The sequence below is a fragment of the Rhinichthys klamathensis genome, unplaced genomic scaffold, assembly GCF_029890125.1.
Source record: "Rhinichthys klamathensis goyatoka isolate OS25496 unplaced genomic scaffold, OSU_Roscu_1.1 h1tg000631l_1, whole genome shotgun sequence".
Classification (NCBI taxonomy): domain Eukaryota; kingdom Metazoa; phylum Chordata; class Actinopteri; order Cypriniformes; family Leuciscidae; genus Rhinichthys; species Rhinichthys klamathensis.
Window position 1 is genome coordinate 257,042 of NW_026607078.1, and position 22,279 is coordinate 279,320.

At 38.3% G+C, this 22,279-nt stretch overlaps 1 protein-coding gene across 1 annotated transcript in view; it reads right to left on the bottom strand.

Annotated features, from left to right (window-relative positions):
• Positions 1-22,279, bottom strand: part of clstn2a (calsyntenin 2a) — a 277,397-nt gene that overhangs the window by 134,606 nt on the left and 120,512 nt on the right. The window contains exon 2 of the mRNA XM_056241145.1: positions 7,604-7,726. Coding sequence (XP_056097120.1) covers positions 7,604-7,726 — 123 coding nt within the window. The remainder of the gene's footprint in view (positions 1-7,603; positions 7,727-22,279) is intronic.

The window sequence follows — 22,279 nt, forward strand, 5'->3', positions numbered from 1 at the left end:
ATTCTTTGTAAACCCTAGAAATGGTTGTGCGTGAAAATCCCAGTAACTGAGCAGATTGTGAAATACTCAGACCGGCCCATCTGGCACCAACAACCATGCCACGCTCAAAATTGCTTAAATCACCTTACTTTCCCATTCTGACATTCAGTTTGGAGTTCAGGAGATTGTCTTGACCAGGACCACACCCCTAAATGCATTGAAGCAACTGCCATGTGATTGGTTGATTAGATAATTGCATTAATGAGAAATTGAACAGGTGTTCCTAATAATCCTTTAGGTGAGTGTATATATATATATATATATAGAAAGACTTTTTTTTCTCTTCAAGCCTTGCACCTATTTCAAGGTTTGCATTCACGAGCCACCAAACACTGTTGTTGTGCGAATGAGCGGGCCGGAGCGCATTAAGGGTTTTCTGTTAGAACGGTGTCGTGTAAGCGGCCCCTAAGTTAATAACTAATGATCTTTGGAACGGAAGTGAATCGATCAAAACTAACTTTAGCTGGACAATAACTTTATTCTAGAGCTGCTGTAAAGCCAAAACAATCGCTGTTACTTTAATTTCATATTATCACTGTAAAGCTGCTTTGAAACAGTCCATATTGTTAAAAGCGCTATATAAATGAAGGTGACTTGACTTGACACTCCAATCAGCTCTTATTCACATCAAGCAAGCAACCTTGTGGGAAAAAGACTGAGCCGAAAATACATGTGATTTTATGCATAAAGTACAACGCTTAATTTTAAATGACAGCTGGTCACACCTTAGAGAGGATTGTGACCAACACATAATCAACACTCTCTTCATCGACTAACAAGATCAAAGTACTGCCAAAGTTCTTTTACAGTTTCTAACACAGAAGAGAGGCATTATTTTTCAATAATTTAATTAACAGCAAAATCCACTAGCGTATCCAACTGCAAAGTCTATTGATTTTTTTTTAGACAGCGTGGTCCAAACACAATCAGAAAACATGCAAAGTGATCCCCAAAAAAAAACATTTTCATCATTCAATTCAGTTCCCGCTTCTATAAAAGGAACACAATACAATTGCAAAGAATCTTAACTGCAGGCGCTGCGATTCTCTTTCACTACATCCTTCTATTTTCACTCTCATGTGTGGTTTTTGCAATCCATCCATAGTTTCCCAGGACTGCTTCCTAGCTTGGGTTTTGTTAGCTAATCTGGTGCAAGGAAGGCAAAGTTTGGCGGAACAATACAGCATTGTACATCATCTGAGAGAAGAGATTAATGAGAAAGAAGCTGCTGAAGCCACAACCGAGATAAAGAATTAGCAAATGAAGCTGCCGTTTCTTTTTTTTTCCTTCCTCTACTGACTCCGGCTCATCCTTCACAGTAATTTGATTGAGAATGCTCTGTGCATACTACAAGACCTACGCTATCTGCTCAACAGGGGAAAGTCTTGTCCCCAGAAATAACAATTCATCTTTAGGATCCCTGCCTCAGCATATCATCGACTTGAGGCTCATCATCGTTATTTTGCATCAAAGCAAGCTGATACATGGGAGACAGTGAGCGAGGCAGGAGAAAAAGACGAAGGAGGGCGAGGCGAAGCACTTAACAATCCCAGGTCGTGTTCCCACACCCCAATTAATGCGGTGCCAGAAGGACGCCCGCATTCCATTCTCTAAACAGACAAAAACAGGATTGATGACAAAGGCTCCCGCACATAACTCACAGTCTGACATGGAAGAGGAGAAGGGGACGGAGAAAGAAAGACAGAGAGAATGGGAGCGAAGAGAATTATGTGAATGACGGATTGAGATGGAGGGCCCGTTTTTCTCTGAGTCTCCCTGGCAGCAATCTTACGTGTGTATCCATTGGCTCCCCGTGAAAAGGCAGTGAAATATCACCTGTCACCAAATTAGAGCGCAACACTCATTTCCCGGTGACGCTTTAACAACAGCTGCAATCCACCATTAATCTGTCATTGATAAATCAAAGTAATACGTGCACAAGACTTTCTCCAAAAAACGTTTCCTAAAAAATCTGGATTATGCAGGGAAAAAAAGGCCCTTAGTTTAAAGTTATTCTCTTTGTGGTCAAGTTTGGGCTCAATAAGACATTTTAAAGGGGTCCTATTATGCCCTTTTACAAAGTCTTGATTTTGTTTTTGGGGTGTACTAGAATTATGCTTTCATGCTTGATTGTTGAAAAAAACATTATTTTTTCACATATTTTACATTATTACAGCACCTCACTCCCCAGTCTGGCCTGAATGCTCAGTTTAGTTCCTGTTTTGATGAAGCTCCTCCTTCCGAAATACAAAATGTGCTGTGATTGGTTAGCTGGCCCATGTGTGTTGTGATTGGGACCAGTTAGCTCGTGTTTTGCAAATGTCACGTCCCTTACCATAATAGGGATCTCTACTCAGATCTAAATATTAAGGATGGCATCAATTTCAAACCAATTCAAGCCCGATTCAGACTTAAGAATGTTAACAAACAAGGGGATCGTGCAGAACCGATTTCATGATTATTGACAGACAGTGTAGGCTACAGAGTGACAGACAGAGAAGCTACCCAAGCGGTGCTGAAAAAGCAGGAAGCGGGAGGAAAGCAAAACGTTTTTAGCAAAATTGCAGAAGGTAACAACTTTTTTGTGATGCCCGGTATGTGCTAACGATATGTTGCAAGTCCATGGCCGTAGCCAGCTATGAGGTGACCGAGGTCCGGAACTCTGTCATATTTTACATTCAAAAATAAAATGTCAAGCTCTCTGAATGATTAATTAGCCGTTTAAACCACCTCATATGAGTGTTTGCAATGCATGTTGCTGCGAGAAGCTAGCGCAGTGAACGGGGCTTGAGAGCGCGTTGTGAGTGAGGGCGCGCGTGCAGCCTCCGTGTTGCCAGATCCACCTAATGGAAAGGTGGCAGTAGTCTCCTGGACCGGTTTTTCTGATTTAATGTGACACTTTAGGAAGTTATTTAAGTGGAAAGTTGCATGTTAGTGATATATTAATCTTATTTCCAAAACACAAGCTTTGAATTTATCTCGGATTATTATTATTTTGTTTTCTTGTTTTTCGTAGCAATAGGCTATCTGGCAACATTTTACTGTCGGCATTAATAAAAAAAAAGCTTATAGACAAACTAATTGCATAAAGCTACCACATTCGGTAAGACAAACGCAATGATCATCGTGATTATCTGTAAGAAATGTATAACACTATCAAAAACTATAGCATAATACAGATCTGTATGAATGAAATTTGCCAAATAACTTACTGGCCAGCAGGAAGACGGCTCATACTGTTTAGTTAACCTTTCACAAAGTCATCATAAAAACATTAATTAAAGCAGTGTTTCTCAACTAGCAATCTATTCAGTCAGCATTTGTGTTTGATGATCTCTGTGAATTACAGAAATATAAGACTTGCTAGACCTACTTTTTTTTCTATATTTCTTGGCACAAAACTCTCCAGAAAGTGCCATGTAGGCTAATAGTTTATTTAAAAAAAAAAAAAAATCGGATTTTTTTTTTTCCGTTCTCTTTTAAAGATTGGATGGGGGGCCCCAAACTACCTTCGCCTTGGGCCCCCAATTTGCTAAATCCGCCACTGGCGCTCGGGCTCGGACCGCAGCAAACCAGCCAGAGACGAGCCCAGTGTGAAAGCACCGTCACCTGCCTCCGCAATTTTTCATATCAAAGCAGTGAAGGCGGGGGAGGGGGAAGGAAGAGGATGGCAGATTAACCAGCAGGGCACGCACAGGGCACAGACTGGTGTGTGGAGGTGAATTAGAGTGAGCCGTTTGAGACGGGAGACCAAAAATAAATATGCGGTCAATAGTAAAATGACACGTCGACTAAAAAAATTGGCGTCGACTACACTCAAAAAAATGAACTAGGAAGGTTGTGCACTTTACATAATATATTTATATTTAGTTTACTTATAATAATTGTGTTTTTTGACTTGAAATGTTTTTTTCTAGTAAGGTCCACGTAATTATGTCTCAACTTAACAGTACAAAATCCTATTGCGTTGCCTAAACACAAACCATTTATGTTAAGTGAAAAATTCTTGCATCCAGAGGGTGGCAGTATAGTGCGAGCCAACTGCCATTTTGCCCGAACTTAATTTGATTGTGTTCAATCTGCTTAAATATATGTAACATTTAAGTTTACTTAATCCACTTGTGTTGGATTACATGATTGATTTGTGTTACATTAACTAAAACTGGGCGGTGCTTGTTAGTGCCCAGCATGCTTTGCATATGGTTGAATTAAGAGAGAATAAATGTTAAAATTAAGTGTTATTTTATGTTTTTTTTGAGAAAATGACAAAAGGGGAAGACTTGATAGTGTGTAATTGTGTTTAATGTTCAATTACATTTGAATTATTAGCACCATTTAAATTACAGTGGGTTACCATTGTGGAGAAGAGTGGAGCATTTTGTTTGGCTGTGGACTGATTTATTTATTTCAACTGTTTGTTTGAGCATGTTAATCTTAGCATTTAAGATGCTAATATGTGCTACTGCTAGCAAATAGCTAGCTATAGTCTAACAATTTAATTATGTGTTACTAAAAATAAATGAAATATTAATGAATGAATGAATATAAAAAATACCCGAATCATGTCAGGAAGCCTTTAAAAAATCACTTTGAGACTACTTTAATAGGGTTGCTTAAAATGACTTAATTCCATGATGTTGAAGTTACATGAACAAATTATGTTGAAGTTATATGAACAAATTATGTTGAAGTTACATAACAAATTATGTTTGTTTAACATAACCTAGTTATGTGGAACCTGTTGACGAAATAAAATTAAGTAAAGCCAACATATCATTTTTTTGAGTGTAATCGCGGCAGCACTAATATCAACACGAATGTTGGCTAGCAGGCGAGCAGAGGCAAAGCTTTGCCCTTTGTTTACATCATAGCAACAACATAAAACTTATAATTGGAACTGTTAAAAGAAAACGCAACTACAAATAATAAGACATACTAACAAGATGTGATCCACAAACAACAGATTGTCTCGACAAAGTGGGAACTGCTCCATTTCAGGAGAAGCTTTTGTGTGTAGCCTGCTTTCAACTCTCCTAGGTTCTGGAAGCTGTTCTCAGTAAAATGTGCAGCACACAGATACATCTTGAGGTTATAATGTTTAGGCACAGTGTTTAAAATAAATTTAAACCACTCCAAGTTTGTCAGCCCTAGGAAGGTCAAACAAATGAGTTTTGGAAACAGGGTGGAAAAAACAGTGTCTCTTTGACACAGCAACAACACTGTCTTCTCTAATGCAGCTTAACCAGGCCTCGTCCCCTTTTTTTGCATATTCGGTGGGCGGGGATTAAATGAGTAACATTATGACTTCACAAAGCCAGGAACAATGTGTTGTAGTCATAGACTGTAAAAAATGGTTGTAGTCCAAACGTTTTAGTTTTTGGAAAGTGAATTCTGTTAAATAAAATATCTCACTTTAGAATGGACATTGATCTTTATAACCTAGCAGATCTTTTTTATGCTCAAAAGAGCAACATTATTCAGAAACTAAATTTGAAAAAGTTAAAACATAATAGGACCCCATTAGTGCTTTTTTTCAGCAAGGGCATTTCAATTGACCAAAAAAGACCCGTAAAGACATATATAATGTTACAAAAGATCTATATTTTAAATAAATGCTGTTCTTTAAAATGTTCTATTCATTCAAAAATACTAAGCAGCACCATATTGATAATAATAAATTATTCTTGGGCACCAATTCAGCCTATTAGTAAGAAATGAAAATAGTAACTTAATGATAAGAGAAATCTGGCATATGTCATTAGAGAGAAGTATGTTGTTTTACCAAAAGATCGAGTTTATTAATGATATTTTATATTTTAATGATAAAGACCAAGGTCAATAAATGTAAAAAAAAAAAAAAAAAAAAAAATCATATGCATGGATGAATCATTCACAATTAAAGATCAATAACATGCATGTAGAATGGATTTTCATTTCATACTGACTTTAAAGTGTGATATTACAACAAAACACACTGAAGTAACATACAGCAAAGATCAGTCATCACCAGTAGCCGATTGTAAATGCTGTAAAAAAAAGGCATGTTGTCAGCTAAAAGATTCTCCAAAATATGAAAAACAAATCTTTATCAAGTGCACCATAAACAGCATGCTTTTCAAGTGCAAGCTGCAAAAATAAATATATAAAAGCTAGAAAAGTGATTTTTGCCAAGGCTGTCAGAGAGGAGATTAATTCTAGGCATTGTCATCTAATGAGCTGTAGAGAGTTACCTGTCACAATACTTCCACACATTCCTCTTTGGGAAAAAATAAAATCACTTTATTTAATTACTTTGCATCAGTCAGCCACCACCCTCCCCAACCTCCTGCTATCCCATCTGAACAACCTGCACTTGAAAACCAGCGAGTCGGAATCTGTCTAACATAAACAACACACAAGTCGTAAAGCTGTGCCGTCATTCATTGCTCCATGAGAGGTGATTGACACTCTAAGTGTTGACTCCTTCTCCTCGAAAGCCAAAACGCACATTGTACGAGTAGATTTTCAAGGCCGGTTGGTTTATTGAACGCCCGGCCATGGAAAGGCAGACAAGATCTACGTATACAAGGGCTGTGTGTCACCACAACAATGGAGATAGAGGCAGGAAATGCACTCCGAAATAACAGGAAGGTCAGGTGGATCTGTCTCCATAACAGTGAGGAAAGCGTTGACTAAATCTCTTTTATATGAGCACTATGCTGCAATACACATAAAATCTCACACTCAACCGCCCTCACTTACACACAAAGGAATAGAGGAACACTACACTGAAGAACCAAGCTATTGTTACTATCTAATGCTATACATTTTGGAATAATCCTGGATGTTCTGGGGTGAGCTTATATGTCTCATTATAATAGACAAGATATGAGGAAAACAATCACGATTAAACTGCAAAAGGCTGCGATTTAATTAAAAAGATATATATTCTGCATGTGCCGCATACTTCAAAATGAAGCATTGGTAGTACAAATGGTGGGACATATTAAAGACTTAAAAGGGGATTGTTTTAAAAATGGCTATGAATTAAATATATTATGGAAAAATTTTAATCAGTATTATATTTCTATAATTATAATATTCCAAAGGACCATGTTCCAAATAATAATAATACAATTATAGGATCCTTGATTATATGATTATATGATCATGTCTAAACTAGACAAAGATCTTGTCTGAAATTATTATTTTTTTAAATATGCAGCGATAGAAAAAAGGTACTATTTAATTAGAAAGGGAAAAATATACAGTCAGAATGTCATTAATGGCTAAATAAATTCAAGGGTGTTTATTTTAATATAATGACCATCTGAATGTACATCATTTCACTTATTACAATGTAGCTTAACTAATAAATATATAATGGACATGAAATATGGATCCTAGAAAATTAATTAGATCATGACAAGAAAAAGGAAACGAGAGACATGTGAGACATACACAGTGCAAGACATTGGTTGTCAGGGACAACGGCCACATTTGCCTGTACGCCTCGAATGACACAACTGACCAATCAGAATAGAGTATTCCAGAGCGCTGTGTATTAAGTTAGCTAAGTCGTTACCTGCATAAGGGACAGGGGCATCTTTATCCAATGCGACCAGGGGAGGGTCTAGCAGTACTGTGTCCATGTTCTCCGTGATGACACCATGGTAGGACGTCTCGATCCATGGTTTGTGCTTATTCACTGCAATGGAGAGAGAAAAGAAAAAGAAAAGAGAATTTAAATTCTGAACTAGTCAGACTGTTCAAGATTTCAACAAACGTCTCCTAAATAAGAATTTTAAACACACAACAAATTGTGTGTTCATGCAAAGAATGGCTAATAATGGCAATCGATACAAGTCCAATTCCCCAAATGGCTGCATCCTTGTCTCCTACAGCACGTATCCAGGGAAACACCCTCATTTATCTGGTCCTAGAGTCCTCTGTTGTACCTTCTTTTTTTTCATGTTTTCATGGCTGCTGTATAACAAGTGATACCAAAACAAGATGCTAATCAATGGATGACACAAATGCAATCTTCTAACCAGTGAAAGGAAAACATCCTGCAAGAGTCTTTGTGCATTAAACAGCTTGTACCTAAGCAGATTTTCAGATTTTTAGTGAGCTTATTTTGCCAAAACAAGTATTTAGGTAATCAGCACCTGAGGTTAATTCCCCACCAGCGTTTTTTGTTTTTTAAAGCTGCCAGTCAATGGCGGGAAAAGAGTTTAAAAAAAAGGGTTAATTTAATGTAATCTAGTTTTAAATCGTCCAAACAAAAGCTGCACTGAGATTTTTTTTTTAAGTATAGATTATAAATGTAGAACTTTTTTTTTATTTATTTTTTTACTTTTGTTTTCTTAACCACATGCACACCAGCTATTTAAAAAATACAGTTGTCGAATACCAAACACTGACTGTGTGAATGAGGGGCTTGAGGTGGGTTCTTTTAACTTTAAAACTACCCAGAACACATTTGCAAATCCACAGCAACAACAACCCTGACTTGCCCTGCTCAGCACTCACTCTTCAGAAAATTAATGTGATATAGTTGGGAAATTATGCAATACTAATATAGTGGAATATTTTATATATATATATATATATATATATATATATATATATATATATTGTTGCATAATTTCCCAGCTATATTTCATGGAAGTGTCTGAAAAACAAAACATAAATGTGAGCAATGAAAAGCAATACATTAACAGAAAAAAACAAAGTGTTTTATTTGATTTGCCCCTCGTGTAATCAGAAATCCTCCACCGGCATGAGTTAATGGAGTTTTAGATTAGTACTGGCTATTCAGTAACCCCTCGTGTGGCTCAGTTCGAGATCCACCAAAGCAATTAATGAAAGAGTAAATTAAACCATTTCACACTTGTGAAGGACATTCTACACAAGTCTCAGCGAAAAGAAAGAGTAAGAGAGTATCCTCATAATAAACCATAAGCAATCTCAGGCAGGGAACAAATCATCCAATTCAGATGACCAGACGATTAAACCAGCTGGCAATGCAGTTTTCAAAAACTACAATCTTGCTTTCAATGAGTTTTTTTTTGCCATTTATATCCCTTTCACTCAGGCACACATTTACACCAACGCTTTTCAAAAGAAACCCACTTTTTAAAAACCACAACCACATCTCAGAGTATTTTTCCTCACTTGAAAGTGGCTATTTGAACAGACACAGATAAATAGCCGGAGTTGTATCTATCTGTGTTATACATATGTACAAAGACACTACAAGCTCTATAGGCAAACGATGTGTGTTCTGCAGATGTATACCATTATTCCCATTGTGAAGTATTCTCTCTTTTTTTTCAAATTAAGAAAATGTGTATGTTTATGGTCGTTCCACTTTTGGTTTTGCTGCTCCAAATGATTGGAATGTGCTACAAAAGTTATTGAAATTAGAGACATATATTTCAATCTCTGCATTTAAAAAATTAGGGTGTTTTTATTACAGCCTGTAAATGTTTTAAATGAATGTGTATGTGTACGACTTTCAGGAGATTTTAACTCTCCTGCCAGGCTGTTGTTGAAAATAAGAACTTGTTCTTAAGTGACTTGCCTGCAAATAAAGGTTAATAAAGGAAATGAATAACAACGCATGCAAAAAGGCTTTCGTTTAGGTTACGCAACACCTCGATACACTATTAAAAGCCCAATTCATTAGGTACATATTTAGCTGAACATTTCATGTGTGAAATGCCACAGACTGGGAAAAAACGAGGCTGTCATCATGTACACAAGATACAGTAAATAACTGTAATTTGGATCAGGTACTTTCTATTATAATAATACATCTCTTCAGGCTCCAGTCACTGCAAATTCACATCGAACTCTCTCGTTCGTGCTTTTTCTCTTTCTCTCTCTCTCTAATAAGGTTAGTGGTGTCACTAAGAGCAATATGCCTTCTCTGTAATCCCTGAGCTATTACCCATGAGATGTCTGCAGCCATTATACAGCATTAGAGCACAGTGATGGAAGCTAATTCAATGTGGACTTTTCTTTTCCATCCGCTCCCCTGCACTAGAATGCTCTGCCGCACACACAGCCAGCAAAACACAAGACATAATGGCAGCATGTGCACACACACACACACAAATTTACCTCGCATCACCATTAAGGAATACAACCCCTGACAATTATGTTAAAAACAACAAGACAGACACTCTTATAGTGTTAGTGAAGCAACTTGTTGTAACCTTTTGGACTTAATTCCCCCAACAGCACATATAAACAGCTATTAAACTTTGATGAACTTAGAGAGTTTATTAAAGTCGGCATGAAATCAAATTTGACAAATCTTCTTTTAAATGTAATATTGTAGTGTTTATTATAAATTATTTATCTGTGCACTTCATTATTTTTTTTAAATTCATGTACCCTTATAATCTTTAATCAAATACATTACCCTTCCCTCCCCCCTCGAAACGACCTCTCTTCTCTTTCGGTCACGTGCCATGGCGAAAGGGTGCGGCCAGAGCCGATGAGGGTGCGGCTATCGGTGCACCGCCTCTCAGAGAACCTGTTCGTATAAATATGGGCTGATTCCTGCCTGAAAATTTAGCTGCTCGTCCTCGTTCTCGTCCCTGGGCTCCTCAATAACAAATCCTTCATGGGAGGGTAACGGTGGGGAGTCCAGTGGAGAGAAATCCTCCACAACTGAATGTAAACTGGCATTCAAATCTGCCTCCATTTTGTTTGCAACGCCCAACCTCCAACGATCCAATCAATTCCCGAAGGACAAAATCAAGCCCCGCCCTACATTTTTTTTCTAATTTCAGTAGCCGTTTCTCTCGGATATACGTCACAACAAGGAAAAAATGACAATCTCAACTTCCGTTTCATGCCGACTTTAAGAAATCTTCTATAGGTTACTTCTGCATAGATCCCTCAAATCCTTAAACAATAATAAAGATCAGCTAAAAATCCTGACTATTAAGCTTATCTGATTCCAACTCTTCTAAAGCTATTTTTTAAAACGTGAAAATTCTGTTATCATATTTAATTTTAATGCAGTATTTGGCATGACAGATGGAGAGACAGACAGAAAGACAGAGCGCTATCCAAATAAACTGAATTAAAATAAAGCAGATGAGCCCAGAGTGAGGGAGGTAGAAAATTCAGGTCGGGTCTCACAAGAGGACAAGGAAGGGGCTATTATAGAATCAATTATTTATTCAGCTTGATATATAATTATTCCACCATTTCAAGCACCTGATAAAATGTTGCCGGGGGAGAAAGTGAACGTTTGCAAATCTACTTTGACCCTTCTTCAACCTGCTATAATGAAAATACCAGTCAGCATTCCAACGGTAATTAAACTTGGGGACAGCCTGCGGAATTGATGGTGAATTTTACCGCTCTCCCAGTGTCACGCAACAAGCTATTAATTTCTGACCGGTCAACACCGTAACATTACATTTGGCTCATAACATTGGAATTAAACAATAATCGAAACATGCATGCGGGACCCAGCAGAAAAAAAAGTGCTAGAGTCAGAGAGAGAGAGAGAGAGAGACGACCAACGACAGGAATATATAAATGCAGCTTGCATTACGGTGACTATTTAGCATGTAGTGTTTGTGTATGCATGATGTAAACAACAAATATTGCAGTTAAGGCCAGCTAATGGACCTTAGTGGAAAAACAAGGCTTCTTAAGGTTTATTCACCCACTTCAATAAAACCATTCTGTTCATAACAAGCATCAGCTATGCTAGGGGATAAAGAAGCCATTATCCAAATGGCTGGAAAACACTGTCTGTGATGACCGTTGTCTGGAGACAAAGTTCTAAGACTTCAACTCCAAGTCAAAGATCAACCCCAGTCTGGCTAGCGTCATGTGTTATAGCTAATGGGGGTACTAGTAGAAAACTGTTAATTAACGTTCCTTGCACTGTGCAAATGACAAGAACATAGCCCTCTGTTTTGAAAAAAAAAAAAACATAAATGACCATCAGGAAGAGAGCAATTAGCCACAATGACTTAGCATAATCCAATACTAGCAGAAAGGAGTTTGCTGGTAGGGGCCGAAGGGTAATTTTCAGATACATTGAGCTCAACGCAGCCGCATCCCACACGTCCACAGAGACACACTTCTTAAGCTTGCATTGCTCGCCTTTAATGCTTATTAATGAGGTCATAATCTCTGCTTTTTCTATGGCGATCTTTCAAGATTTGTTGGTCTTTAGAGATTTCTCATACAGGGGCCCCAGTTGACAAAATTACAGTTTTATTTTATAGCACAGCCATTAAAAAAGGAGAAATGTTTGCATATTGAGGGCTGCTTGAGTTAATTAATGAATGAACAGATCGTTAGGACTGTATGGCGTAATTCTTAGACATCTGGAAAGCATCGTAAAAGGGTGTATGGTATTGAATGGGTGCGGTGGGAGCAGAACGGACGATTTTACTGTGACCTCTATAAAGGGGGTGAAAGAGTCTAATGGGTTTTAAGGCCTCAAAATTCAGCAGTGGTTTCAGTTGCTTTGGATAACCTGCATGGTCTCCATTAAAGATGATATTTTGTAGAAATGGCAGTGGCAGCAAGTCCTTCTGCAATTTTCTGTGGCTAAAATGTCATCTGTTGCCTATGATGTGTAGCACATTCTCCAAGATGCTTGAGTTTGAAACCATCTTGTGTCATTTGCCAAGTTTCCTGTCAATAATAGTGATGAACAAGGCCAAAAATAGATATAAAAAATATGATTTCTGATTTGGAATATGTGCTAAGCCCTGTTCACACTGCTAGTTGCATGTCATTAGTCCCTGACAGTTGGGATGCTTGTAGGTGTTCTCACTGTTGGTTGTCAAGTAACATTTATGAACGACATCAGAAGGATGTCGCAAGGATGCACAAAATTGGGTGACAGTAAAAAATATTGTCGTTTTCACACACAAAAATAAGCAGCACAAATGTTTTTAACATTGATAATAATATAAAATGTTTCTTGAGCAGCAAATCAGCGTATTAGATTGATTCTTGAAGGATCATGTGACACTGAAGACTGGAGTAATGATGCTGAAAATTCACCTTTGCCGTCACAGGAATAAATTACGGTTTAAATTACACTCACCGGCCACTTTATTAGGGACCCCATGCTAGTAACGGGTTGGACCCCCTTTTGCCTTCAGAACTGCCTCAATTCTTCGTGGCATAGATTCAACAAGGTGCTGGAAGCATTCCTCAGGGAGTTTGGTCCATATTGACATGATGGCATCACACAGTTGCCGCAGATTTGTCGGCTGCACATCCATGATGCGAATCTCCCGTTCCACCACATCCCAAAGATGCTCTATTGGGTTGAGATCTGGTGACTGTGGAGGCCATTTTAGTACAGTGAACTCATTGTCATGTTCAAGAAACCAATTTGAAATGATTAGAGCTTTGTGACATGGTGGAAGTAGCCATCAGAGGATGGGTACATGGTGGCCATAAAGGGATGGACATGGTCAGAAACAATGCTCAGGTAGGCCGTGGCATTTAAACGATGCCCAATTGGCACTAAGGGGCCTAAAGTGTGCCAGGAAAACATCCCCCACACCATTACACCACCACCACCAGCCTGCACAGTGGTAACAAGGCATGATGGTTCCATGTTCTCATTCTGTTTACGCCAAATTCTGACTCTAACATCTGAATGTCTCAACAGAAATCGAGACTCATCAGACCAGGCAACATTTTTCCAGTCTTCAACTGTTCAATTTTGGTGAGCTCTTGCAAATTGTAGCCTCTTTTTCCTATTTGTAGTGGAGATGAGTGGTACCCGGTGGAGTCTTCTGCTGTTGTAGCCCATCCGCCTCAAGGTTGTGCGTGTTGTGGCTTCACAAATGCTTTGCTGCATACCTCGGTTGTAACGAGTGGTTATTTCAGTCACTGTTGCCCTTCTATCAGCTCGAACCAGTCTGGCCATTCTCCTCTGACCTCTGGCATCAACAAGGCATTTCCGCCCACAGAACTGCCGCTCACTGGATGTTTTTTCTTTTTCGGACCATTCTCTGTAAACCCTAGAGATGGTTGTGCGTGAAAATCCCAGTAGATTAGCAGTTTCTGAAATACTCAGACCAGCCCTTCTGGCACCAACAATCATGCCACGTTCAAAGTCACTCAAATCACCTTTCTTCCCCATACTGATGCTTGGTTTGAACTGCAGGAGATTGTCTTGACCATGTCTACATGCCTAAATGCACTGAGTTGCCGCCATGTGATTGGCTGCTTAGAAATTAAGTGTTAACGAGCAGTTGGACAGGTGTACCTAATAAAGTGGCCGGTGAGTGTATATTAAAATAAAAAAATAGTTACATTAAATTGTGATCATATTTCATAGTATTACTGTTTTTAATGTTTTGTTTTTTTGATCAAATAAATGCAGCCTTGGTGAGCATAAAAAAGAAAGAGACAACTCATGTGACACAGTCAGGTAAAAGAAGTACTTCACTAAAATAGCTGAGGAACACAGAAATACTGAATGTACAAACTGAACTCCTGATTCTTCAATCCAAATCTGTAAACAGGGCCTTGTTCTCACACACGACCACTTTATTATTTTTTCACATTGCAAATCCTCCATCTTTTCCCTCCTCTACTGCATCACTTAACATATTTTAATCATGGACAACTTGGACAACTTCATTAGATAAACATGCATTAGATGGACAACTTCATAAACCAAACTGGCAAAAACAAATGTTCTGATGAAGACAATCCACGCAGGTGACGTGTCTTGAATCCGCCATCGCTGTGGGAGGCATTTGGGCTAATTTACCGTTAAATTCATCTATAATAAGCATTAATAATCCCTGACACAAATGGCTGAGAGACAACAGAGGTTTATAAATGTCCTTGATACTACAAGCGCGCCGATATAAACGACTCGTTCCCTTGTGTACATAAATTCTGCGAATCGACTTACTTAGGTCACCAGCCATGAATATAAATTTGTTTGATTAGACTCTCAACAAACACAGAAGCGAATATCTTTTGTAATGGAGAAGTTCTCTGCACTGGCATTTGCTACTGTCAGCCCGGCATCGATACCCCAGAGGACTCGGAAATGTCAATTGTCTGTAATTAGAAAGCTGGCATATTCATTCACGAGGCTTTGTTTCCTTGTCACGGAATCCGGGTCCTTATGGTCTTTTCATTAGCCATATTGTTTATCAGCCATATGTGTGTCTATACCTCCTGAGACACAATCAAACCTTTACGAAAAGAGCCGGTTTGATTACACACGTGTGAAGTCGCTTAAATTACGAGTCATTGTTAGAAATACAGAGAACTGATTGAGGTGGAGGGATGAAGGGTTTTAGGGGAACTTGAGAGGGAGTCGAATGAAAGCAAGGAGCGAAAAGAACAATGATCTCCTCACTGACACGAGTGCCAGAGGCTGAGAAAGAGAGAGGGCAGGGCTCAACTCTCCATCTTCTCCGGATTAAAATTAAAAGGTCCTGCTAGTGCATCTTCTGTCTGTGGGAGATCTTGACGCCCAAGTGGCTCTCAGCATCTTTAGGCCTTTTGTGGAGAAGAAAATGAACAGCTCCATGCCTCCCTCCCTGCACTTAACAGGACTTCAGCTGTGCCCACATACCTGTTGCCTTTTATCTATACCTTAGCATTAAAAACTACATATTTTTAATGACTAGTCAATGAGTTGTCTTGGGGGGGGGGGGGGGGGCGGGTATTTCCTCACCCTCATGTCATTCCACACCTGTATGTCCTTCTTTCTGCTGAACACAAATTAAGAAATTTTTATGAATATTTCAACTGTTTTTGTCAATATAAATGTTGTTTTAGACTGCACTGACTTTCGCTGTACAGTATAGACAAAAAAAAAAAAAAAAAAAATCCTCAAATTATCTTCTTTTGTGTTTCACAGAAGAAAGAAACTCATGCAGTTTGAAACAGCATGAGGGGGAAGTAAAATGATGACAGTGATGACCTATCCCTTTGAAGAAGTCTTTGACACTACATTTATATATATATATATATATACACATAATCCAAAATAACGTATCATACTAAATAATAACTAATATATCCAAACTTACCCAGATACATACAGTACATTCATATTAAGAGGCATCTACTATTTACAGCAGCAAATCTCAATAGTTTGACTGTTACATCTTAAAAAAAAATTAAATATATTATTGCCAAGAGATATATTAAAAGTTGAATATATAATACATCCTACTTTAGATATAGTACACTCATGGATATAGTATACTCACAAAGCAATATATACAATAGAGCAAATCTGATTGTTGATTGTGATTGTTTATATCATCTCAGTGCTCTAAAGTTTGATATACAGTATAAACATGCAGTACACTTGCTTAAAGCGATTGGGTTGAGGAACATGGGGGCCCATCAGGACTGCTTATGCATAGGGCCCGGGATCTTGTGCTACGCCCCTGCCTGTAATCATAATTGTGTGTGAAAACGATTAAAAGTGCTTGCTGTTTTACTGCCTCTAGGTGTTCATTTCTTTTAAAAAACTGCAGTGATATGTACGTATTGGTAAGTATTTTGCGTTTTGCAAAAATGTTGCCACAGGAAAGTTTTTTCCAATAAGCCTATATTGGTATGTTCGTATATATCATTTTTCGACGATGTAACAATCCAACATGCAGTACACTTGCGTAAAGCGATAAATACTAAATCTCAACTGGCTGATTTTTTTTTTTTTTTTTGGGGGGGGGGGGGGCCTAATGTAACTATATTATGTAACTACAGTATAAATCGTCTTGCTCTTTATATAAAGTTGGATATATAAGTATATTCACATAAATACAATACTAGCGTAGGGCAATATCCACTATAGGCTATAGAATATCTCAACCGTTTGATTGCTTGTATAGTCGGAAAATGTAAACTATATTATGGTCCTGCTCTAATCGGCTAAATATGACTATAAGGTATGAAAATATTAAGATACTATAAACAATAACATCATGATTTTCTGCAAAGCCGCTTTGAAACAATGTATATTGTCAAAAGTGCTATAAAAATAAATTTGACTTTACGACTTGTATTGCATTTTAATCAGTTCATACTTTTGATCAGAATCAGTCCATAACATTGGCATTGCAAGTGCCATGCTGTTACTGTGTGAGCTACAGGAACACTAGTTCCCTAATTAGGATACACAATATGAGATGCTGAAATAGGCTCCAGAATCCCACAGCCCTACATTAGACTAGAAGTTCTGCTTCATATCCATACTAAATTGCACATACTTTTTTAATGGTTGTGAAGTAAGTTTCAAATCAAATGAAGAACCTAATAGACAGTATGTGATTTTAAATGCAGCTCAAGACCTGAAATCGAGAGACACATCCAAAATAATGTAATGTTGTGCCTCCAGCAACGAGTTGAAAACACTGCTATAACAGTCCTCATAAAAAAGGCAAGACCTGTGCTCAATGCTCACAGCGGGCGATTTGAAGTCTGTAATTGTCTAATTTATTATTGAGGGTGCTTTGTTACACAAGTGGTGTTTTGATGGTTGTAAAAGAATTGCAACTCCGATAAAGTTTAACGAGTTGACAACACACTAAAAGGGATTAATTTAGAATCTTCATAAATGCAGCCTATTAGAGAGGGTTTTAAAGTACTGCTGCAAAAAATATCACAGTTAATCTTAAAATGTTAATCTTAAAATATATATGTATAGATATACACTCACCGGCCACTTTATTAGGTACACCTGTCCAACTGCTCGTTAACACTTAATTTCTAAGCAGCCAATCACATGGCGGCAACTCAGTGCATTTAGGCATGTAGACATGGTCAAGACAATCTCCTGCAGTTCAAACCGAGCATCAGTATGGGGAAGAAAGTTGATTTGAGTGACTTTGAACGTGGCATGATTGTTGGTGCCAGAAGGGCTGGTCTGAGTATTTCAGAAACTGCTAATCTACTGGGATTTTCACGCACAACCATCTCTAGGGTTTACAGAGAATGGTCCGAAAAAGAAAAAACATCCAGTGAGCGGCAGTTCTGTGGGCGGAAATGCCTTGTTGATGCCAGAGGTCAGAGGAGAATGGCCAGACTGGTTCGAGCTGATAGAAGGGCAACAGTGACTGAAATAACCATTCGTTACAACCGAGGTATGCAGCAAAGCATTTGTGAAGCCACAACACGCACAACCTAGAGGCGGATGGGCTACAACAGCAGAAGACTCCACCGGGTACCACTCATCTCCACTACAAATAGGAAAAAGAGGCTACAATTTGCAAGAGCTCACCAAAATTGAACAGTTGAAGACTGGAAAAATGTTGCCTGGTCTGATGAGTCTCGATTTCTGTTGAGACATTCAGATGGTAGAGTCAGAATTTGGCGTAAACAGAATGAGAACATGGAACCATCATGCCTTGTTACCACTGTGCAGGCTGGTGGTGGTGGTGTAATGGTGTGGGGGATGTTTTCCTGGCACACTTTAGGCCCCTTAGTGCCAATTGGGCATCGTTTAAATGCCACGGCCTACCTGAGCATTGTTTCTGACCATGTCCATCCCTTTATGGCCACCATGTACCCATCCTCTGATGGCTACTTCCACCATGTCACAAAGCTCTAATCATTTCAAATTGGTTTCTTGAACATGACAATGAGTTCACTGTACTAAAATGGCCTCCACAGTCACCAGATCTCAACCCAATAGAGCATCTTTGGGATGTGGTGGAACGGGAGATTCGCATCATGGATGTGCAGCCGACAAATCTGCGGCAACTGTGTGATGCCATCATGTCAATATGGACCAAACTCCCTGAGGAATGCTTCCAGCACCTTGTTGAATCTATGCCACGAAGAATTGAGGCAGTTCTGAAGGCAAAAGGGGGTCCAACCCGTTACCAGCATGGGGTACCTAATAAAGTGGCCGGTGAGTGTATATTATATCTATACATATACTATAGTTGACTTCACTTCCGAAAAGTCGGATGACTAGGCAAGCTACATCTACAACAAGCGTTTGAATCTGAAGGCATAAAATATAGAGAGAGACAAATAGAAACTCTCAAAGAACGAAAGAAAGGAACAGTGAGAGTCTACCTGAAAGGCATCCTTCAAGGCTGTGAAACACAATGAAAACTTAAACGTGCCTCTGTGAAATCACCATGGGAACTAGCGTGTTCAAGCGTCTATCTGTCAATACACTTTATCATAAAATCTTGCTGTTAGGGTTGGAAAAAACCCTCTGGCGGGAAAAAGAGGCTGAACAAAGCTAAAACGCCTTTCTGGAACTCTTGAGACAAAAGTACTCACTGTTGTATTCAATTAATTTTAGTAATTTTAATTTTAAATAACTTTGAAACTTCTTTACACAGATTATATATATATATATATACAGATATTCTTGAACAGGACTGTTTCATGTTTAAAATCATATCATTTTTATATAAACAAACACTAAATAAAATCTGTGTAAAGAAGTTTCAAAGTTATTTAATTGTGAATCACTGTCTTTCTGATGGCAAAGTTGCACGTGCCCTGTATTTTCCTTTGTCGATTGTCGAAGTGCAAGTACGTGTGTGTGCATGAATAGGCTCAAATGAACTAGAGTGTCATCTACATTTGCATTACATCTATTCATTAAGGTGAAATTTTACCCAAACCGACGTGCAAGTAACAGCACAATCTATTATTATTTATTGCAGGCAATTTGCACCAGCTCCCAGTGAAGGTACAACCTTTGATTCAAATTTACAATGAATATATGCCCTATAATCAACAATCAACACATTCAGAATGCGGCATGTATACTTATGACTCATAAAACACAACAGATTATATTTTCCACCACTTGAGTTGCTACATTTGTTTATCGCATTGAGTTCTCCCACACATCCCATCTGAATTCAAGCCCAAGCAAACCCTGCTAGACAAATGCTGTTGCTTGCTGGGATTGGAACGAAGCTAAGCTCTCACAGAGGGAGGTTTTTGGTGTGGGGAGAATGGCAGGGATTTCCTTACGCATCCTCCAAGAGGGACTGGAATAGAGGGGGGATTTTCTCAGCCTAGAGAAGGAGAGAGTCGCTGGTCCACTCAGAGGGACACAAAATCCTCTTTACAGTCCTCATTGACAGTGGCAGTACCGCTTGACAACTTTGTAACAGCTCACCAGAGGAGGAGGGAAAAATGAGAGCAGGAGGAGAAACCTTTAGACAGGTGTTTAGCCCATGTCCTGAAGCCATGATTCCTTCACACAAGGACAGATTTACTGCATTTCAGCTCTGACATATCCCTGACAAATGATGTTTGACAAATGATGCATGCTGAACATGTAACATGGCATTGTTGTCACAAAAACTACACAAATTGCATCTCAGCCAAATATGGAGGCTGTAAAATAGTCCTTTGTTTTATGTTACTGAGTCATGCATGTGGGCAGATGTAAACAGCATATCACAATGAGTAGCTTTTTGTTTGCTTAACAGCATATTGTTAACGGCAGAAGGGAAGATAATAAAGCCATAGCCATGTGTTAATGAATCGCACTGCCAGTGTTTTCATGCGAGCATGTGTGCTAGTAGCATACTCCTGAAAAGACCAGCATGTGTTGTGTTTTTCTGCATTGAACGCTGGTGTACCCAAGAGACTTCCTAGGTATGGGAATCATCATTAATGTAGCAATTCCCGTTCCTTAACGGTTCCATTAACAAATTTGTTCTACTTTTGAGGAATAAATATTTTGAAAAAATAATGATGACATACTAATGTAAGACTAAAAGCTGATTGGTTTGAATGGTTACCTCGGATTATGATTGGTTAAATATTCAGGAGGGAAATCATATATATACATGCATACATGTGTATTAAGTGTATTTAGTGTGCATTTGTGTACTAAATTGGACCAACTTCAAGTATACTTACTTAGTATACTTTAAGTATATGCCTGTGTAGGGACTAATTACATGCTTGATAAGTGACATTAAAGTGTACTTTATTTGTGTTACAAGTACATTACAAATTCATTACGAGTGTCTTCGAAACATACGAGCAATATACCATAAGTGTATTTATCTATCTATATATATATATATTTCCCGTAACCACCCACTGTTCTGAATGTCACCTCTGAAATGGAAGTTGCATTCGTCTTTTTTTTTTTAAATAGCTTATTGAACAAGATTTTTTTTTTTTTACTGTCAATTATAAGAATTGTCCATTTTGATGTCATGGTGACTTTAACAGAACCAAACGTTCAGTTGGTTCAATTTATTTAATTTATACTAAACCGTTTTAATGAGGTTCATTTAATTTAATTTAAAATAAAAAATATATATTTTACCTAAAGTAGGGCTGCACGATTAAGCCCAATTACCATTAAATCGTGCTTAAACCGATTTGGCTTATTGCGATTATGAAATTGCGATTATTTTTTATCCACAGCTTGTCAGTAACGTACGGCTCTGTGATCAGCAGTAAATGCTGCTCCATCTGAATGCACTGCGAGTTTAAGTTGCTTATAAGGTGCATTTGAAAAAGCAACATGCATCAAACATCTTTCCAAACTTATGAACCTCCTGTCCAACAAAAGACAACATTTCGTAAATCAATCAAAGCGTTTCAATCTTCTGTTTATTCAGCTACAGCGAGAGTATGATTCCCATAGGGATTTCCTGGAATGACGTGCATTATCTACTTCTGCAGGGCATATTTTGAAGTGTCTGCACGAGAGCGCCCTCTGGCTTTCAGATGGAGCAGTATTTTCTACTGATCACAGAGCCACGCCTCACTGACAAGCTGCACATAAAATAATTGGAGCCTTTGCCAAATCGCGTGTGGTTTCATTTCGATTAATAGTGCATCCCTAACCTACAGCGAAAGCAATTAAACAATGCCCTAAAAATACCTGTTGAAGTTAGTTAGCACAATTTCACACAATAATTTCAGTCATGAAGTAACAAAATACACTAAATTTGTTTTATTTTTTTTCATGCTAAATGTCTTTTTTTTTTTCATCACTTGAGCTTTTTATTAACACTCTTCTTGTTATGCATAGTTTTTCCAGCTCAAACCGACCTGGACTCATGCTGATTTAAGCTGGTCTTTTCAAAAGAGCGGTCTATGAGCTGAAGCCCACAGATATGTGGCATCTCATCCCAGTGTCAGTTCAAAGTGTGGCATTAATCCTAAGAGCAGCTGTCCGGAGTTATCCTCTCGCCTCATGCCCAGTCATGCCCGCTTTCCCTCTAACACTCCTCTTCTTTCCACACACTTCATCTGCATTGTAGAT